Source organism: Hevea brasiliensis, chromosome 6, assembly GCF_030052815.1.
Source record: "Hevea brasiliensis isolate MT/VB/25A 57/8 chromosome 6, ASM3005281v1, whole genome shotgun sequence".
Classification (NCBI taxonomy): domain Eukaryota; kingdom Viridiplantae; phylum Streptophyta; class Magnoliopsida; order Malpighiales; family Euphorbiaceae; genus Hevea; species Hevea brasiliensis.
In genome coordinates, this window is record NC_079498.1 from 101,756,940 (window position 1) to 101,774,575 (window position 17,636).

General features: G+C 31.4%; 3 protein-coding genes and 1 pseudogene across 3 annotated transcripts; 3 read left to right on the plus strand and 1 right to left on the minus strand.

The window, feature by feature from the left end:
* Positions 1-4,295: 4,295 nt before the first annotated feature.
* On the plus strand, positions 4,296-5,704 carry LOC110631968 (senescence-specific cysteine protease SAG39-like). Its single transcript, XM_021780022.2, has 2 exons — positions 4,296-4,798; positions 4,945-5,704. The coding sequence occupies exons 1-2, from the start codon at positions 4,363-4,365 to the stop codon at positions 5,535-5,537; spliced, it is 1,029 nt and encodes a 342-aa protein (XP_021635714.1). The 5' UTR covers positions 4,296-4,362; the 3' UTR covers positions 5,538-5,704.
* Positions 5,705-7,171: 1,467 nt separating this feature from the next.
* LOC110631967 (senescence-specific cysteine protease SAG39-like) lies at positions 7,172-8,512 on the plus strand. Its single transcript, XM_021780021.2, has 2 exons — positions 7,172-7,608; positions 7,718-8,512. The coding sequence occupies exons 1-2, from the start codon at positions 7,173-7,175 to the stop codon at positions 8,308-8,310; spliced, it is 1,029 nt and encodes a 342-aa protein (XP_021635713.2). The 5' UTR covers position 7,172; the 3' UTR covers positions 8,311-8,512.
* Positions 8,513-10,707: 2,195 nt separating this feature from the next.
* Positions 10,708-12,394, minus strand: LOC110631997 (palmitoyl-acyl carrier protein thioesterase, chloroplastic-like; annotated as a pseudogene).
* A 1,319-nt stretch (positions 12,395-13,713) lies between these two features.
* On the plus strand, positions 13,714-17,602 carry LOC110632008 (E3 ubiquitin-protein ligase At1g63170). Its single transcript, XM_021780087.2, is given in 5 exon segments — positions 13,714-15,539; positions 16,431-16,556; positions 16,632-16,920; positions 17,162-17,312; positions 17,315-17,602. Coding segments are annotated over 5 exon segments (1,278 nt in total). The 5' UTR covers positions 13,714-14,883; the 3' UTR covers positions 17,371-17,602.
* Positions 17,603-17,636: the final 34 nt, after the last annotated feature.

Sequence of the window (17,636 nt, forward strand, 5' to 3'; positions counted from 1 at the left end):
TCGATTCGAAATATAAAATTTTGAATTTTTTACTCTGCCTCGGGACCGAAAACGAGGTCCAAAAATTCCGAAAAAAATTCCAGAAAACTCAGAAAAATACGTAGACTCCAAATATATTTTTAGTTTTGCCACGTGGTCTTTAAATTAATTTTTAAAAATCATCAAAGTTTATATTTTCGGAAAATCGAACCCGATTTTTAAAATCCGAAAAATCTCAAAAAAATTCCTAAAATTTAAATAAAATTAAAATACCAAAATGCTCATAAAAATTAAAATTTCGGGGTGTTACATTAATGATAACTTATTAAAATTCTTAAAACCTATTAAACTTAATATATACAGTAAACTAACATCAAAACACTATAAATTTATAAAATTACCCATAATATTAATAAAATATTTTTAAAATTCTATTAATATTTGATATGATTTTCACCCATCAATCTTCTTTTATAATTAGACTTTACAATTAAATATTTTTTTCTTATGAAATTATAATTTTTATTCTATGTATTATAATAAGTAAATAATAAATGTTATATTATTAATATTAATTTATCTTAAATTAAAGTATATACACATAATATAGTGAATGATTAAACTTTTATTTCACTTGAATTATGATTTACATAAAAATAATATGCAATATAATTTTTTTTTATATAAATTTGTAAAGTAGAATTAAATGTATTTTCAAGAAAATATTTTTTTAATAATTATATTAATATAATAAATATATTTAAAAAAAAAACCCACAGCACAGCGGGAGTTTTAAAAAGCTTGTTGGCTACTACAGGATATCAAAAATCTATTGTAAGATTTAAAGGAAAAGATTCCCAATATGTAGAAAAGAAATTTTAGAGAGAACTACTCTTTGTCTAGAGGAAAAAAAGCTATGGGTATAGCAATTCTATCTGTATAGGTTGCTAGTTCTTGGTTACATCCGAAGCAAATTCTTAAGACTCCATTTTCCATTTTTTTGAAAGTGCAGTAATTTAGTCTGGCCTAATTTAGTTCACAGGCTGAAGACATATTACTCACTTATTAAATTCATGTTTAAATATTCATTTTTCAATTCCCCATTAAAAAAGAATTGCAGCAATCTACGAGGTATTGGGAGTTTTTTTTTTTTTTAATTATTAATACTCCCAATTATTGAGTTATTGACTGAATGGCTGGGGATTGGGAGCTAACTCTTTGATGTTTAAACTCCCAATTATTAATTTTAGCTACAATAGCTTGAGTTATGTAATAGCAGTTAATGTTAAAATTAAAATTTTTAATTATCGATTTTTGAACTAATCATAATGGCTTAGACTTAGACTAAATTAGCCCATCATGCTATGGAGGTATGCAATGATACAAATGGTTAGGTTTAGGTCCCATATCAATTTTTATTAATTTAAAGTCTAAAGAAGCCAATCTACTACTTTAATCCTTTGGAAGACGTAATATTACTTAGAAATGAAATTTAGTATGCAAATTCTTTTTCTTTCAGGATATACAATGACTTATACTGTACATTTTATCTATAATTTTTGTTTATTTTTTATAACTTTTTCCAAATTACATAATTTTATTGATTTTATCATATATTAAATGTTAGATAATTTTTACATTTAATTCAATCAAATACATATATATATATATATATATATATATATATATATACACACACACACTAGAACTTCATTTTTGGATCATAGACTTGATCTCAATGATCGAAAAGATTTGATATTTCTTCTCCATCAATTCAATCGTGTCTGGAGGAAACAGAAGCTTGGTGAATTCGGAAACAGAAGCTCGGTGAAATTCAATGTGGTCAAATTCATCACGATGTTGCCCAACCCAAGAAAAATAAGCAAGATTATTTTTTTCATCAGTCTAGACTTGATTTATGGTGAATTCAAAACTTAACGTGTACGATGAAACCTTTGTGTAAAATAGGTGAAATCATGTGTTTATATATTAAATCCGTAATCAATTAAATCTAATTAAGTCTTGGGCTCATTAGAATTTGTGGTGAAGGGCTTAAATTGAGCCGTGAAATCAATGGTCAAGCCAATCAATGGTACACCATGCACGAAGGTAGCAATTAATCCTGAGATTATCAACCAAAGAAATCGTAAGAATTGCTGAAAAAGGGTTTTTCTAAGCTGGAGGAAAAAGGTTTATCAAGTCCTTTATGCAAGGGGATCGATGCTGCCTCCATATCCTTAACACTTGTGTTGAGTTTTTACTCTCGTGCCTTTCAAATGAGGAGGCCAAAAGAGTGGAGCTCGCTGAGCTTCTGCTGAGAAAGTATGCAATCAACAATATAACTGCGCAAGCATATTGCTAGACCGATGAGGTTTCTTGTGTTCAGCAAGAAATGAAGTTCAAAGGATAGTATATTATATATCTTTCGAAACCTCTTCGACAAAGGATTGATAGAGAAACAGGAAGAATTACATTGCAGTATTGGAAAAACTGCAGTCTTTCAATATAAATGAGTTATGACTTACACACCCCAACCATCCTGGCCTGTCACCAAGAAATTGGCTTTCTTCTGAGAAAGAGAAGAGATAAAGAGGGAAGATTATAGAATATTCGCAATGCGCACAAAAGTATTGCTTCCTCTCTCACGGAAAAAAAGTTTAAGAGTGGATTCCACATGATTGTGAGAGATGATGTTAAACAAACTAAGACTACTTTAACTCACATTCCTCCGTAAAATATATTTTCAGAAAATTTACTTTCTAAAAATTTATATAATAAACAAATATAATGAACTTTACAGCATGACAAGTCACACTATTAAAATTTTTCCCTATGTGTCCATTTTACTCTTATTCCTCCTAACAAGTTAACAAAATCAATTGACAAAATGTTGTAACATGTAAATACTGATAAATTGTAAGGCATTTAATAAAAAATTTATGACAATAGTTATAATTTAATTAATACTAAGAAAATTAAGAGTTACAGTTATAAATTATATATACCAAAACAATGTTTTTATTTTCTATTATAATTATAAATTATATCCTTAATTCTTTATAATAAGAAAATATAACAATAGATACAATTTAATTAATATTAGAAAAACTAAAAGTCATAACTATAAACTATATAATCAATATCACACATAAAAATCAAATTAGTCACCTCCTAATGCAAACAAAAGATACAATATCCGATCAAAATTTTTTCTCAGACCAAATGATATTTTAATAATTAAGGTATTAAAAGAAAATAATGAACAATTTACACAAATATCATAAAATAATCTTCATTTTATAAGAATTTATTTATATACATTTTATTGGTATCTTATTATTTATTCCTTATATTTGTTCTTCATATTTATTTTTTTTATATTTTATAATTTTTTTACAAGTTATTCTTAAAATATTTTAAATAAATTATAAGTATATAGTCATATTATTATTCATTTAAATAATATACAAATGGTGTTTGACAAAAAAACTAATTAACAACCTGCCAGCACAGTATTCTCTTCTCGCCATTGCCTCCTTAGGCCTCAGTATGACGGTGTCCATACAATTTTCCTTAAGAAGCTTTTAGGCTTTTACTGCCTTCTAACAGCTAATTAATGGTTTGATAAATATAACTTTGGAATAAACTTTCAGAAGTTTTAAAAATTATAACTGCTAAAATTAAGATTTTCAGCTATCAGCTTTTACCCTTTCAATCGAATACACATTGATTATAAATATGAGGAAATGGACAGGCTCCTTAATAAAATTATAACAATATTATTAAGGCGTGCTCTTATAAGTTTACATATATTCATTTGCAATCGATGTGTAATCTCGATGAACCAACCTATTGATAGAGGCCTATCTCGGACTGCATACCATAGTTAACCGCAACTACTGCTGAAGCAAATAGATAGACTCTTAAATTACAAATAAAATTTAGGATTATTGACTCTTTCTATATTTTCTTCTACTATTATACTTGCTGATGCATGCCTGGTGTGAACCAAATCTGTTCATACAATACAAAAGAAAATTAATCAGTCTCGCACCAACGCCTAACAGGCCAAATAAGAATGCAGCTTAATAATTGGATTGATAAACTCACCATAAACAGGAAATACAATTTCTCACAACAATACAAACACTAGGTAACATAGAAGGTGAAGCTCATAGAAAGAAGCAACGTCAAGAAACCAACTTCAGTTGTCCATATCATACACAACTTGCCAGATTCACCAGGTAATATGGGAATGCGATTTGGGAGAAATATTATGGAAAGGTTAATGCACAAGTATAAATACCTTGAGTTCTCAAAGGACTAGTATGCCAAACACATTAATCATCATCCTGAACAGCAATATTATATTCACTTCGCAGAATGGCTGCAATTCTTGAAAACAAACTAATTTTTGTGGCGTTTTTGGTAGTGGGAATCTGGGCATCTCAAGCCTGGTCACGCTCGCTCAAGGATGCAACCATGACTGAGAAGCATGAAATGTGGATGGCTAAATACGGACGTGTTTATAAAGACAATGAAGAGAAGGAGAGACGCTTTAATATATTCAACGAGAATGTGGAGTTCATTGAATCCTTCAACAATGCTGGGAACAAGCCTTACAAGCTAGACATCAATGAATTTGCAGACCTAACCAATGAAGAGTTCAGAGCGTCTAGAAATGGATACAAAAGGTCTTCCAATCTTGAGTCATCAGAAACATCATCGTTTAGGTATGAAAATGTCACTGCAGTGCCAAGCTCCATTGATTGGAGGAAGAAAGGAGCCGTTACCCCCATCAAGGACCAGGGCCAATGTGGTAAGGCACATTAGCACATTTTGTATTGCCTCGTCTTTAATATATATATATATATATATATATATATATATATATATATATATATATATATATATATATATATATATTTTTTTTTTTTTACTAACTTGTACAAAAATATATTGTAGGATGTTGCTGGGCATTTTCTGCTGTGGCAGCCATGGAAGGGATTACAAAGCTCTCAGCAGGGAAGTTGATCTCTCTTTCGGAGCAAGAACTAGTTGATTGTGACACAAATGGTGAAGATCAAGGCTGCGAAGGTGGCCTTATGGATGATGCATTTGAATTCATAATACAAAATGGAGGCCTAACTACTGAAGCCAATTACCCCTACAAAGGAGAGGATGGCACTTGCAACACAGGGAAGGCATCTAATCATGCAGCCAAAATTACTGGTTATGAAGATGTGCCCACCAACAGCGAGGAGGCACTATTGAAGGCGGTAGCTAACCATCCAGTTTCTGTTGCCATTGATGCCAGTGGATCTGCCTTCCAATTCTACTCAAATGGGGTCTTTACAGGAGATTGTGGAACTGAACTAGACCATGGTGTTACTGCAGTGGGGTATGGGACAAGTGATGATGGTACCAAGTATTGGTTAGTGAAGAACTCTTGGGGAACTTCATGGGGTGAGGATGGATACATAAGAATGGAAAGAGACATTGATGCTAAGGAAGGCCTTTGTGGAATAGCCATGGAGCCTTCCTATCCAACTGCATAAATGGCAGCGAAGTATAGGTGGGTGGACCTTAAAGATCTAAATCTTAAAAATATAAGCTATTTTGTGTGCTACTATTTTATTCTGTAAACTCTCGTATTGAACTTGCAGTTTGTATGTATATAAAGGTTTGCTATGGTAATTAAATGGGTGGTGATTCCATCTTTCAATCTTACTTCTACTTATACCCCAAGTTCAGGCATCAAAGTTGCATGCCAGTCATAAACTTTAAACTACAAATTGCTAATAGGTTTACGGTCATGTTTGACATTGTTGTATGAGTTACTATTGAGAAGAACACTATCTTAAAAATTTTTATTAGAGACCTTCAGATTTTAATTTAACATGTTTTAGTCATAATAATTTCAAAAGAGAAAAACAACTATTTGAAAATTACTTTTTCCAACATCTACTTTTCCAAAAAAAGTAGTTTCAACCTTAATGCTGAACATTCTCCTAGTAGTTGAAGTTGAGGAGGTAATTGAATATGTAACTTCGAAATGTAATTTTAAAGAAATCACTGTACAATCTGTAGAACAACAAAACTCAATTTAAAAATTAGCCAAGAAAAGCTGGTGGCTATGTAAGAAATCCTAGGAATTATGGTTAGTGTTCAGTGTAAACTACCTAGAATAAAGACAAATAAATGCCATCTGATTCTGTTTTCGTTTATGGAACAGTTACTTCATAAACTGTTGAGACCACTATGGTGACCAAAGTAATGGGGTAAGACTTGATAAAATGACGTTGCAAATATCATATTAGGCTTCTCAAATTGAATTCTAAAAGTGGGTTTGGATTTTTCTGTTGAATCTCTGTACTGTATGCTCAAAATGAATAATTCTCCATTCAGAACCATTTTGTTTGATGCTAATGGTTTGCTAGTAAATCATTAATAGACTGGCTTCGAAACTAATAAATTAATTATTCTTCTTCAAAATTTTTGCACCAGCACAACTCAAACAGATCAAGTGTAGGACACCTCTGTTTGAGTTAAATATGAGGTCAATCATAGACATGCTAAGGGCCCATGGTCAAGAATGAAGCAGGGGACGGACAAAAGAGAACTCCAAAACAACATTTAGCAGATAAAATTTCTGTCATTTACATTCAAATGTTATTTCTTTCTGCAAGTTCTTTTGCTCTTAAATTGTCCATTGTGAACCAAATCCATTTTCACCGAAGGCCCTTAATCACTCAAAAACATTTTTTAAGATACATGTTATGGATGAGACAGGACATTGGAAGAGTTCGAGTCCCCGTCAAAGCCAAATGAATAAAATTATACACAAACACACACACACACACATATATATATATATAACATTTGAACATTTGTCTAAATAGCATAATTAATAATTAGTTAAATGAACTCTGCTGCTTCTCAGAACAATACAAAAGTGACTTAAATTGACGCAGCGTCCGCGGATATAATTTCACAAATCCTTACGACTTGCCTGTTTCACCAGGTAATCATGAGGAATGCAGCTTCAGAAACAACATGAAGAAGCCTATTCAGGACCTATAAATATCTCCAGTATCAAATATATTACATGTACTCAATTAAATACACATATCATATCCTTTAAAAACTTTCAACAATCGCCTACATTGTTTTTTTTTCATTCTGTTGGTGCAATGGCTCTACTACTTGGAAACAAACTAATCTTCTTGGCAGTATTTGCAGTGGGGCTTTGGGCTTCCCAAGGCTGGTCTCTCTCATTCTTTGAAGCTTCAATGGAGGAGAGGCATGAGATGTGGATGGCTCAATATGGACGTGCGTATGAAGACAGCACAGAGAAGGAGAAACGCTTCAAGATATTCAAGGAGAATGTGGAGTTCATTGAATCTTTCAACAAGGCTGCGAATAAGCCTTTCAAGCTAGGGATCAATGAATTTACAGATCTCACTAATGAGGAATTTCGTGCCTCACATAATGGATACAGGATGTCTTATCATCCAAGCTCATCCAGAACAAAGTCGTTCAGGTATGAAAATGTCACTGCAGTTGTATCTAGCCTGGACTGGAGAACCAAGGGAGCCGTTACCCCCATCAAAGACCAAGGTCAATGTGGTAAGTCACATGAACTTGTCATGTAAACACTAATAATTTTGTACATTTTCAGTTCATTTGTATACTAGTCGAAACCTCTGCTCTTATGTGAATGGTATGCAAATTGCAGGATGTTGTTGGGCTTTTTCTGCAGTGGCAGCAATGGAAGGGATCACAAAACTCTCAACTGGGAAGTTGATCTCTCTTTCAGAACAAGAATTGGTTGATTGTGACACAAGTGGAATGGACCAAGGTTGTGAGGGTGGTCTTATGGATGATGCCTTTGAATTCATTATCCAAAACAATGGCCTTACCACTGAAGCAAATTACCCTTACCAGGGAGTTGATGGAAATTGCAACTCCACGAAGGCATCAGATCATGCTGCCAAGATCACCGGTTACGAAGATGTGCCTGCCGACGATGAGGAGGCACTACTCAAGGCAGTGGCAAACCAACCAGTCTCTGTTGCCATTGATGCGGGTGAATCTGCCTTTCAACATTATTCGAGTGGGGTATTCACCGGAGATTGTGGAACTGAGTTGGATCATGGTGTTACTGCGGTGGGATATGGGACAACTGATGATGGAACCAAGTATTGGCTAGTCAAGAACTCATGGGGAACTAGCTGGGGTGAAAATGGATACATAAGAATGGAAAGAGATATTGATGCTAAGGAAGGCCTTTGTGGAATTGCCATGCAGCCTTCTTATCCAACTGCATAAATGATGGGAATCTTCATCTGCATAATGATGGGAATCTTCATCAAGGGTTCTCCTACACACTATCTTGTTTCTTAATGTTAAACGGACTCTTGTATTGCAATTTATATCTATATGAAGGCTTTTGCTTTGGAAATGGAACGGATTGTATTTACGTCTTTGTAATCACACATTAAAGCGACAAACAGTAAATTAAAAAAGACAAAATTTGAAATATAATATACTGTTTAGTTTGTTATTCTGGACCTATCTAATTTTTTTTAGATTTAATGGAGACTTAATGGATCGAATAACAATTGATAGGTCATGTAATGAGAGTTAATTATTTAATTTTTCACTATAAAATTGAATTATCTTAAAATAGGTAATTAAAGAGACTCGAATTTGAGATTTCTCTACTTTCTATAGTTTAAAGATGAAGAAAGATTAATCATATTACGCCCTAATTGGTGGAACTATCTATCTTTTGAAGCTTTATGCTCTATCCATTGCAATTTGTTTCACATCTCCACTCCTTCACCTTTTACTTTTCAAAAATCAAACAAATAATACCTTGCAGTATCATTATGGAAGCAACAAACTGCTGTAATACATTATTATATTTACTTATCATCAATTTGAGAGACCACTATATTTACCAACTAATCTCCTGCTCTCCCATTAGATAAAAATTCAATAACATATGGACATTCCTGGGAATTCTAAGTGTACAAATATCTACCCATATCAATAAGTATCAATATTATTAATTTTTATATCATATATAATATTTTACATAATTTTATAGTTTTTTATAATGGGAGAAAAATTTTAAAAATAAAATTAATAAATATATTAATATTAATAAATTATTTATAAATAATAAATCAATACTAATAGAATAAAAAATACTGACATTAGTATATTATTATTTTTAATTGAAATGACTATGGTAACAAAATATATAGACAATTATTTGATTTATAGTAAAACATTTTGTTAAATTAATTTATAATGTATTTTTAAATTAAATTTTTTATAATTATTTTTCTAGAAGTAAACATAAAATTTTAATAAAAGAAAATATTGAATCAAAATAAATAAAAATTCTATTAAATGATGTAATGCTTAAATTTATATAAAAATTGAACTATTTTTGAATCAAAACATCAATTTGTGTTTATATTTAAATTTAAATTTATTAAGTTGAAATAATAATTTAATATTCAAAGTATAATTCTTAATTCTTATATTCTATACATATTTACTTTTTATTAAGTTAGGATAAGATTATAGTATTAAAAAAATTTAAAAATTATTATATTTTTTTATATGTACACATATTAATATTTTTAAACTTTTAATAATGTATCATTTTAAAATAAAAAAAATAGTATAATAAATTCTAATCATCCTAGTAATTATATTAATTTTATAATTAAACTTAAATATTATGTTAATTATTAATTTTTTAAATAATATATATTTATCTATTTAGATATTTTTCCCATACATATAATTTCTTTTATGCATATATATTATTTAAAAACTTTAGATTCTCATAATTTTATTCTACATTACATACTAATTAAATATATTTTTATAAGTCAATGAATATAAATTTTTTAATAACATTTTTCTGTTATTGCATATATATATATATATTGTTTACATAGGACTTATTAATTAATTTTAACTAGAACTAACTTATATATTAATGCAATGATAAAAAATTTTAGAAATATATCTATAATTAAAAAATATATTTTCATTTTATATGAAATATATTTTTTTAATGAACTTATAAGAAATTAAATTAAAAAAACTTCAAAAATATTAATAAAAGAATTTATATATTTGGCTAACAAAAATTATTTTTTTTCTTTTTGTTACATAAATTCAAATATAATTGTATTAAAATATTTTTACATAAATAATTATAAAATAAAAATAGAAATCTATCAAAATTTATTAAAAGGTGTTTTATAAAAATAAAATGCCTTTCTATTTTTGTTAATAATATAAATGATGAAGGTATTTTTATAAAATTTTATTTTAATTATATTATAATAAAAATTTAATTAAGTAGAATTTAATACAAATAAAATATAATTATAAGTATTAAAAATAATGAAGGGCAATTTGAATTAGGCTAATATTTCCCCCTAATATTCTCCCCCCTCACCCCACCACATTTTTATCTATTATATATAGATAGATTTTGTAATTGACGAATAGAGTTATATTAATGAGTTTTGTTAGAAAATATAATCTCACGCGATGGTGAGAGATAAACGAAATGAAGGTTTACATAATAAAGGCTCAATAAATCAACAAGTTGGAGCTCAATTATTAAAGTACAAGAGAGTCCAAATTCACGTTCCGGGCCATATAAAATACCGGTGGAGCTGTATAGATCTGTTATGAAGTACTAATGCAGTATTCCTTATGCTGGCTGGCAGTTTCTGCTGGAATCTCTCTTGGCTTCCAAATGGTCCTTCCCCTAGCAATTTCGGATCCATTGTCCAGGAGGATCAAGTGCTCCAACTCTATCACATTATTACTATTATTATTATGATAGACGCCATTTTTAACAATTTTAGCTAGAGACTGCAGTACGCTATCTGTGTTGCACTCCTTCCGGTACTCCGAAGTTCTGGCAGAAAGCTTGTGATGTTCTACGAAAGAGCGGGGAACATTCTGAAAGACAAGAACGGAAAATTCTCATTCAATTGTGAGAAAAAGACAAAAAAAAGGAAGAATGAAAGAAAACTGCCTACCTCAAGAATCCAGTTAAGGTACTGAACATGGTTCACATGCTGATTGAGATCAAGCTGATCCCATTCAGGCTGTAGTTGAGGTAAATACAGTCAATAAGTTAAAGAAGGCAAGCATTGAAAAACTGCAAAAGCAATTATTGAAGTATGGAGAAAGTTCATATAGATGACTTACTGTTAAACCTGTACGAGCATAATCTGCTGTATTAACATCGAGTTGCGGCAATTTTCTGCCATCCTTAGTAATGATAGGATCATAATACCTAAAATGAGGAGCTATCTCTTCTCTGATTTCCTTTTTAAGCTTGGATAACTTGTTTTCTTATTCATTAACACACTTAGACTGCAGATATCAATTTTTCAAAGAACAGGGGGAAATGCAAGTTTAGGGAGTTAACCAAATAAGGACTAAAGAAAATCATCTTTCGACTGATAATCAAGAAAAGAAATTCAACCTGGTTGCTTGAGCCAAAGTATTTCCTGTCCTACCATCACGAACAATCCAATCACGACCTAAACTATTTTGTCCTGATGGATAAAGCCAAGTGTCTGCTTGAACAACATCAAGCCTTGCAGTGGATAAACAGTATTAATGGATGATTATGAGGATAGAATATAATTAATTATGAAGCACTTAATGTTAAAAGAAGGGTTTAGAAAGATACACTCCAGGTTTGCTGCAGTTCAGAAAGCTGCAATAAACTAAAAGAAACAATGGTATGAAATTAATTAAGCTGCAGAAACAGAAATTACCAGGAAGGATAGCTATTCACTACTATCTGCAAAGTGGAGACTACCCACATTAAATCCTGTCTACTCATTTCTGGTGTTGAACCAAAACCATCTGCCAAAAGCCCTATAACTCTACCATGGTCAATTGCAGTGTCCTACACACCAAAACAAACATTCAAGATTAATTATAGAATTTATGTAGAAGAAAATGTTCAAAACAATTTTAACCTGTAAATAATTGGTCAAGGCAGCCAAGGATAGTTTTCTGTCAAAGCCTATTTCAAATGATCTAATCAAAATGTTTTGCCTGTAAACGAGGCCATCTTGCTCCAAGCTTCCACTTCCACCAGTGGCAACAGTACTGTTTGATTTCCAAGAATTAAATTTCTGCTTTCTCATTAATGTTCGTATTGACACAAGCAAAATTCTTCCTCCAAACACCATATTCCTAGGAAATAATCTTCTTTCTTGATGATGGTGAAGCCATACGCATCTCATCCTTGATAATTTTTTTCATTTGGTTGATTTTTTTTCTTTTGAAAGGCCGGGCCTTGGACGTGCAGTTTAACTAGCAAGAATCCACTACCAGTTGTAGCCATTTTTTTCTGCTAAGCTTCAATTAACTTGAGGTAACATATATGTAAACTGTGACCTGTGATAATTCACTCTTAATGCATGTAGAATGCTGAATGACTCTTGAGAGATTAATAGGTGCACCCGATGCACATGTTTTACCTCTCACGATCATGAAAAACTAATTAATGTAATTTTTAAAATAAAGAAATTAAATAGTGATTGTTGAATAATGAAAAATAAATAAATAAATTAAGGCTGGTTTGATATTATAGTTGGAAAATAAAGTTACCTTTTAAAAGCATCAGTTTGAATGTTAAAAAAATTATTTAATTATTTTAGAATTATTTAAAAATACATTTTTTAATAGCAAATCTAATTATTTAAAAAAAAAAATTTTCTAATTCTAGCAAATTTCATGGATGATTGCCCTCTTTTGCACTTTCTTTTACTGCTGTAACTACATTCTTTATCAAGTTGCTTATGAAGCATAGTAATGATTCATATAATCATTCATTTTTCTTTATTTAAATATAATTGAATTTTAATTATTATTTTACAAAAAAATAGGAATGAAAATTATTTAATAGCAAAAAAAATAATTATAATAATATTCATAATAAATATGACTAAACTGTGCAATAACACATTATAATATAAAATAAATTACAAATGAGTTGATATGGAGTTAAAAGATTTAAAAAAATAACATTTTAAAAATAATAATTGAAATTCAACATAATTCTAATAAAATAAGTATTTAATAAATTTTCATATAAAATAAACTTATTCTAATTATATTTAGATAACTGAAAGAGTTTTATATTTGTTATTTTTAAACAATTTTATCTTTACTAATAAAGATTCTTAAAAATAAAACCAGAGATTTGACTGATGTTGATTAAAGTGAGTTGTAAAATTAATTGACTCCAAATTCAATAAAATTAGTCCTTCTTATTTAATCAAATTTTTTTATTTTTTTTTCTAATTTTTACATATTAATTTAAGAATTTTTTTTTTGAATTTTCTTATACTTTGCTAATTTTGTCTAATTATATAAAATAATTATTGAGTGCTTGCAGTAACTAATGACTGAGATCCTAAATAGTAATTCTCTTATTTTAAGAAGCGTAATTTACAGCTAAGTACTTGATGTATGGCAAAAATCTCATATTAGTCCTTAAAAATTTAGTTATCAAAGTTTAATTGATATCAACCGTTGGATCAAACGATTGAATGGACCCCACCTTGATGATCTAATCTTCGACAAATCGAACGGTCCTAGATTCCCCTACTATACTACCAAATCCAAATCTGACACTAGCTCTCTTCACAGCACCAAGAAGAGGAAGGAAAACTACAAGAAAAAAAGAAACGTTTCTCTCCCTCTCTCAGATAGAGTTAGCGTCAGCAAATGGAGTAGAAAAGTTTGACGCCAGATTTTCTCCAGAAAATAAGAGAAAATAAAATAAAAGAGACCGAGCGTCAATGCCTTTTCTTCAGCACTTTTTGTCTAAGCTTCTTAATCCTTTGCGTCATTTTATAAATCTGGTGCAATATCTCAAATTTTGCTCTTTCCCATCTAAGCTGATTTATTAGTTGTAAAGAATGACTTAATCGTTGATTTTGAGAAATTATTAGTGGATTTAAACTTCTTGTTAGGAGTGATCCTTGATATTTTATTGGTATATTCAAGTCAAGGTCTTAAAGAATTCTAATTTGTAGCTGACTTTGTCTTGATGATATTATTATAATGATGTTTTGATTTATGGGTTTTATTTTTTAAGGCTTGTTTATGCATCTGATCTGCGATTTGCTTTAAATGGATTATATATTTGGTGGGTGTTACCGTTTTGGAGTGTTAGTGCAGTTTTGTGTTGATCAGCATTCTACTTGCTTAACAAAATCAGGACTTACTTGAAAATGTAATGAGTATGGCCAATTTGCAGTGTTCCAGATTAAATTTTGCATTTTTATTGCATTCCATGTATGAGACAATTTTTTGAATTCAATTTTCTGTGAATTTGTTTGTGGATTTAGGTTTTCTGCACAAAATATTCTTAATATTTGATGCTTTATCGGAGTGTGTTTTGTTAGTTAAAGAGGGAATGTTTCGTTTACTGTGGCGATGCCATGAAATAATTTTGAAGTTAGTTTATTTGTCTTGAGTTAAAAGAGTTTCATTTATATGGTGTAACTGCTGCTTTGTCTGATTATTGTCTTCTCCTTTTTCTGTCTTTGGTGAGCCAAGCCTGCTCGGGTTCTCACTTTTGCAGCATCATGATAGTTATCTAAATTATCTATGGTGGTGATGTTGTTCTTGAGAAACTTACGCTAGTTCTGTTTTTGTGACAGCTTGTATTTATAGAAAAACAAAAAATCTAATCTAAAAAGATTTTGCAGTGCCAAGTGTTATTGTCCTTGTTAAGCCCATTGAGAAACAGATAAATTCAGTAATGATTTGAAGAAAATTTGCAAAAATTTGGAAACTTTTATATTTCCAGCTGATGATTTCATGCCTTCTAAGTTGGTTGTCAAACTTAGATGGATGACACTTCTTCTAAACCAAATAGCAACACCCAAAGTGACCAAGCACATAATCGACTTAACAAGAAATGATGATGCTTCATCAAGCTCATCTCATGATGGTCGGCCTCCTGAAATTGACTTACCTCAGCATGAAGATAGATCATCAGGTGGTGCAAGTGGCCCCACTCATCAAATTTCTTCATCTTCCTTAAATGAATTAAACTCTAGAAGTTCAGCATTTACAAGGAGAAGGGATGGCTATGACCATCGGCGCAGGAGCCCATTGAACTCTGCGCTCTGGATTTCCATTGAGCTATTTGTCACTGTGGGTCAGATTATAGCCTCTATTGTTGTTGTATCGCTGTCGAGAGATGAAAATCCACAAGCCCCATTATTTGCATGGGTTGTGGGTTATGCATCTGGTTGTGTTGCAAGACTTCCCATTCTTTACTGGCGTTTTCGTAACTGCTACCAGAGTTCCCAACAAGATTCTGTTCAGTCACATCAAGGCTCTTCCCAAGACAGTCTTTCTGACTCATCTTATGCAGTCATTTCTGTTACTCAAGCTTCAGATGAGGAGAACTTTTCTTCTACTGAATCAACCACAATTAATGGTCAAGCTGCTAGACAATTAGGTGCACGGTAATGTCTTATTCATTTATAATTGTTGGCCATTTCATTTTTTTTTTTCTGGTTAACTATAATTGTCTTGTTCCATTTTTTTAATTGCTGTTTTGTGGTATGTTTGGTGAAATTGATGAAGTAGTAACGGTGAGTCAAGCAACAAGAAGGGAAAATACTTACTTTTAGTGCATTTTCAGATTTTTGGAAAATACAAAGTCTTAGCTAATTTCATATTTTTGTCTTTTCCCTCTATTTGTTAACCAATCTGTCACTGAGGTTAATATAACTTAATTTGCATTGGTGTGGGATCAAATACTACAAACAGCAGCTGTAATGTTTATTTTACAGTAGTATGCCTTTTGTTTTGAAGCTTCAGATTAGAATTTAGTGATGTTCACTTTGGGTCTAAGTTTATCTGTCAAACTATCCCTCCTGGTGTAGCATGTAGGGTTTTCAATCTCTCTCTTGTTATCCTCCTTGCTATCCATTTCTTGCAAACACAGCTAACATTGCAGCTGCAGTTTGAAGTTTGACCTGTGTTGTTTGGACATTGTTTCAAGAGAATTTTGAGGGTGTTTTGGAATTATGATCACCTAAGCATAAGCAAGTCCTATTTGCTTTCTAATCAAAATGAGAATCCTAAAGCAACAGATATTAGATTGCTATTTATTATCCTGCAACCAGAATACTAGTTAACCTGATAGAGAACTGAATATTAGTTTTGGGTTCCCAAAATTGAAAAGTGGAGGGAGTGTACTGTAACTGTGGCAGAATAGACACTAAATTAAGATCATAAATTTGTGTGAAATAACCTATCAAGCAGTCAAAGTCAAGGTGGTAGAACGCAAATAATCCCATTTGTAAATTGTAAATGTCGTCATTGACTGAAATTTGGTTTCTGATTTGCAGGCTCAATGGATTAATGAACCATTTCAAGATGGCCTTGGATTGCTTCTTTGCAGTGTGGTTTGTTGTGGGCAATGTGTGGATATTTGGAGGTCATTCTACTCCCAATGATGCTCCGAAATTGTACAAGTATGATTTTTTGATGTTTGCTCGTGTTCTATTTTGATTCCATGTTCTTGCAAGTGTTTCTTGGCTTCCTTGCAGATTATGTATAGTGTTCCTTACTTTTAGCTGTATAGGATATGCCATGCCATTCATACTATGTGCAACAATTTGTTGCTGCTTGCCTTGCATAATGTCTCTCCTTGAAATTCGGGAGGATTTTTCTCAAACTAAAGGAGCCACAGTTGAATCTATCAATAGTTTGCCAACCTACAAGTTCAAGTTACAAAAGAGTGAGAATGTCAATGATCATGACAATGCAGGGACTGGTGAAGGTGGAGTCTTGGCTGCAGGGACCAAAAAGGAGCGTGCAATATCGGGAGAAGATGCCGTAAGTTAAATGGTAGGCATGTAGGTACTCATTATAGAGTTGATGTTAGAAAATGTTCTCATGCTAGCTTAGTAAGTCTTCTCTTTTCTTTGAAATGGAAAAGGTTACAGTTTCCCTTTTTTTATGGTTGGAGACAGTACAAACATATTTGTTCTAGATGAGAGAAATAGGCCCAATATTTTGCTTTCGGGCAAGTACTTCAAAACTAATATGCTCATTTCCCTCTTTGATAATGTTATAGCTTTGCTGTATATGCTTGAATAAATACATCGATGATGATGAGCTGAGGGAGCTACCTTGCTCCCATGTCTTCCATGTGGACTGTGTCGACAAATGGTTCAAGATCAATGCATTGTGTCCCCTGTGTAAAAGCGACCTTGGTGAGAGCAGTGGTCTCCACCATTAGCCAGAGACCCAGCCAACACTAGAGCAAAAGAGAATAGTAGGTAATGGATTGATCAGCAATTGAATTTTGCATACCTAGGATAGACACCTCAAATGCACTCGCTCCCAAAAAAACTAAATTTTGTTTCACAGAGATGAAAAGGGCAACGGCAGGTTTTTTTTTTTTTTTTTTTTTTTTAAGCCCTAGCATTATTAATTCTAAATCAGCAGGACAAGAAAGCATCTTGCTTTTCAACCTGATTTAGCCCTTTCTTGGATGAATAAAAAAGATGTTCTTCACTTCGCAAATGTTGCCATTATCCAGATCAATT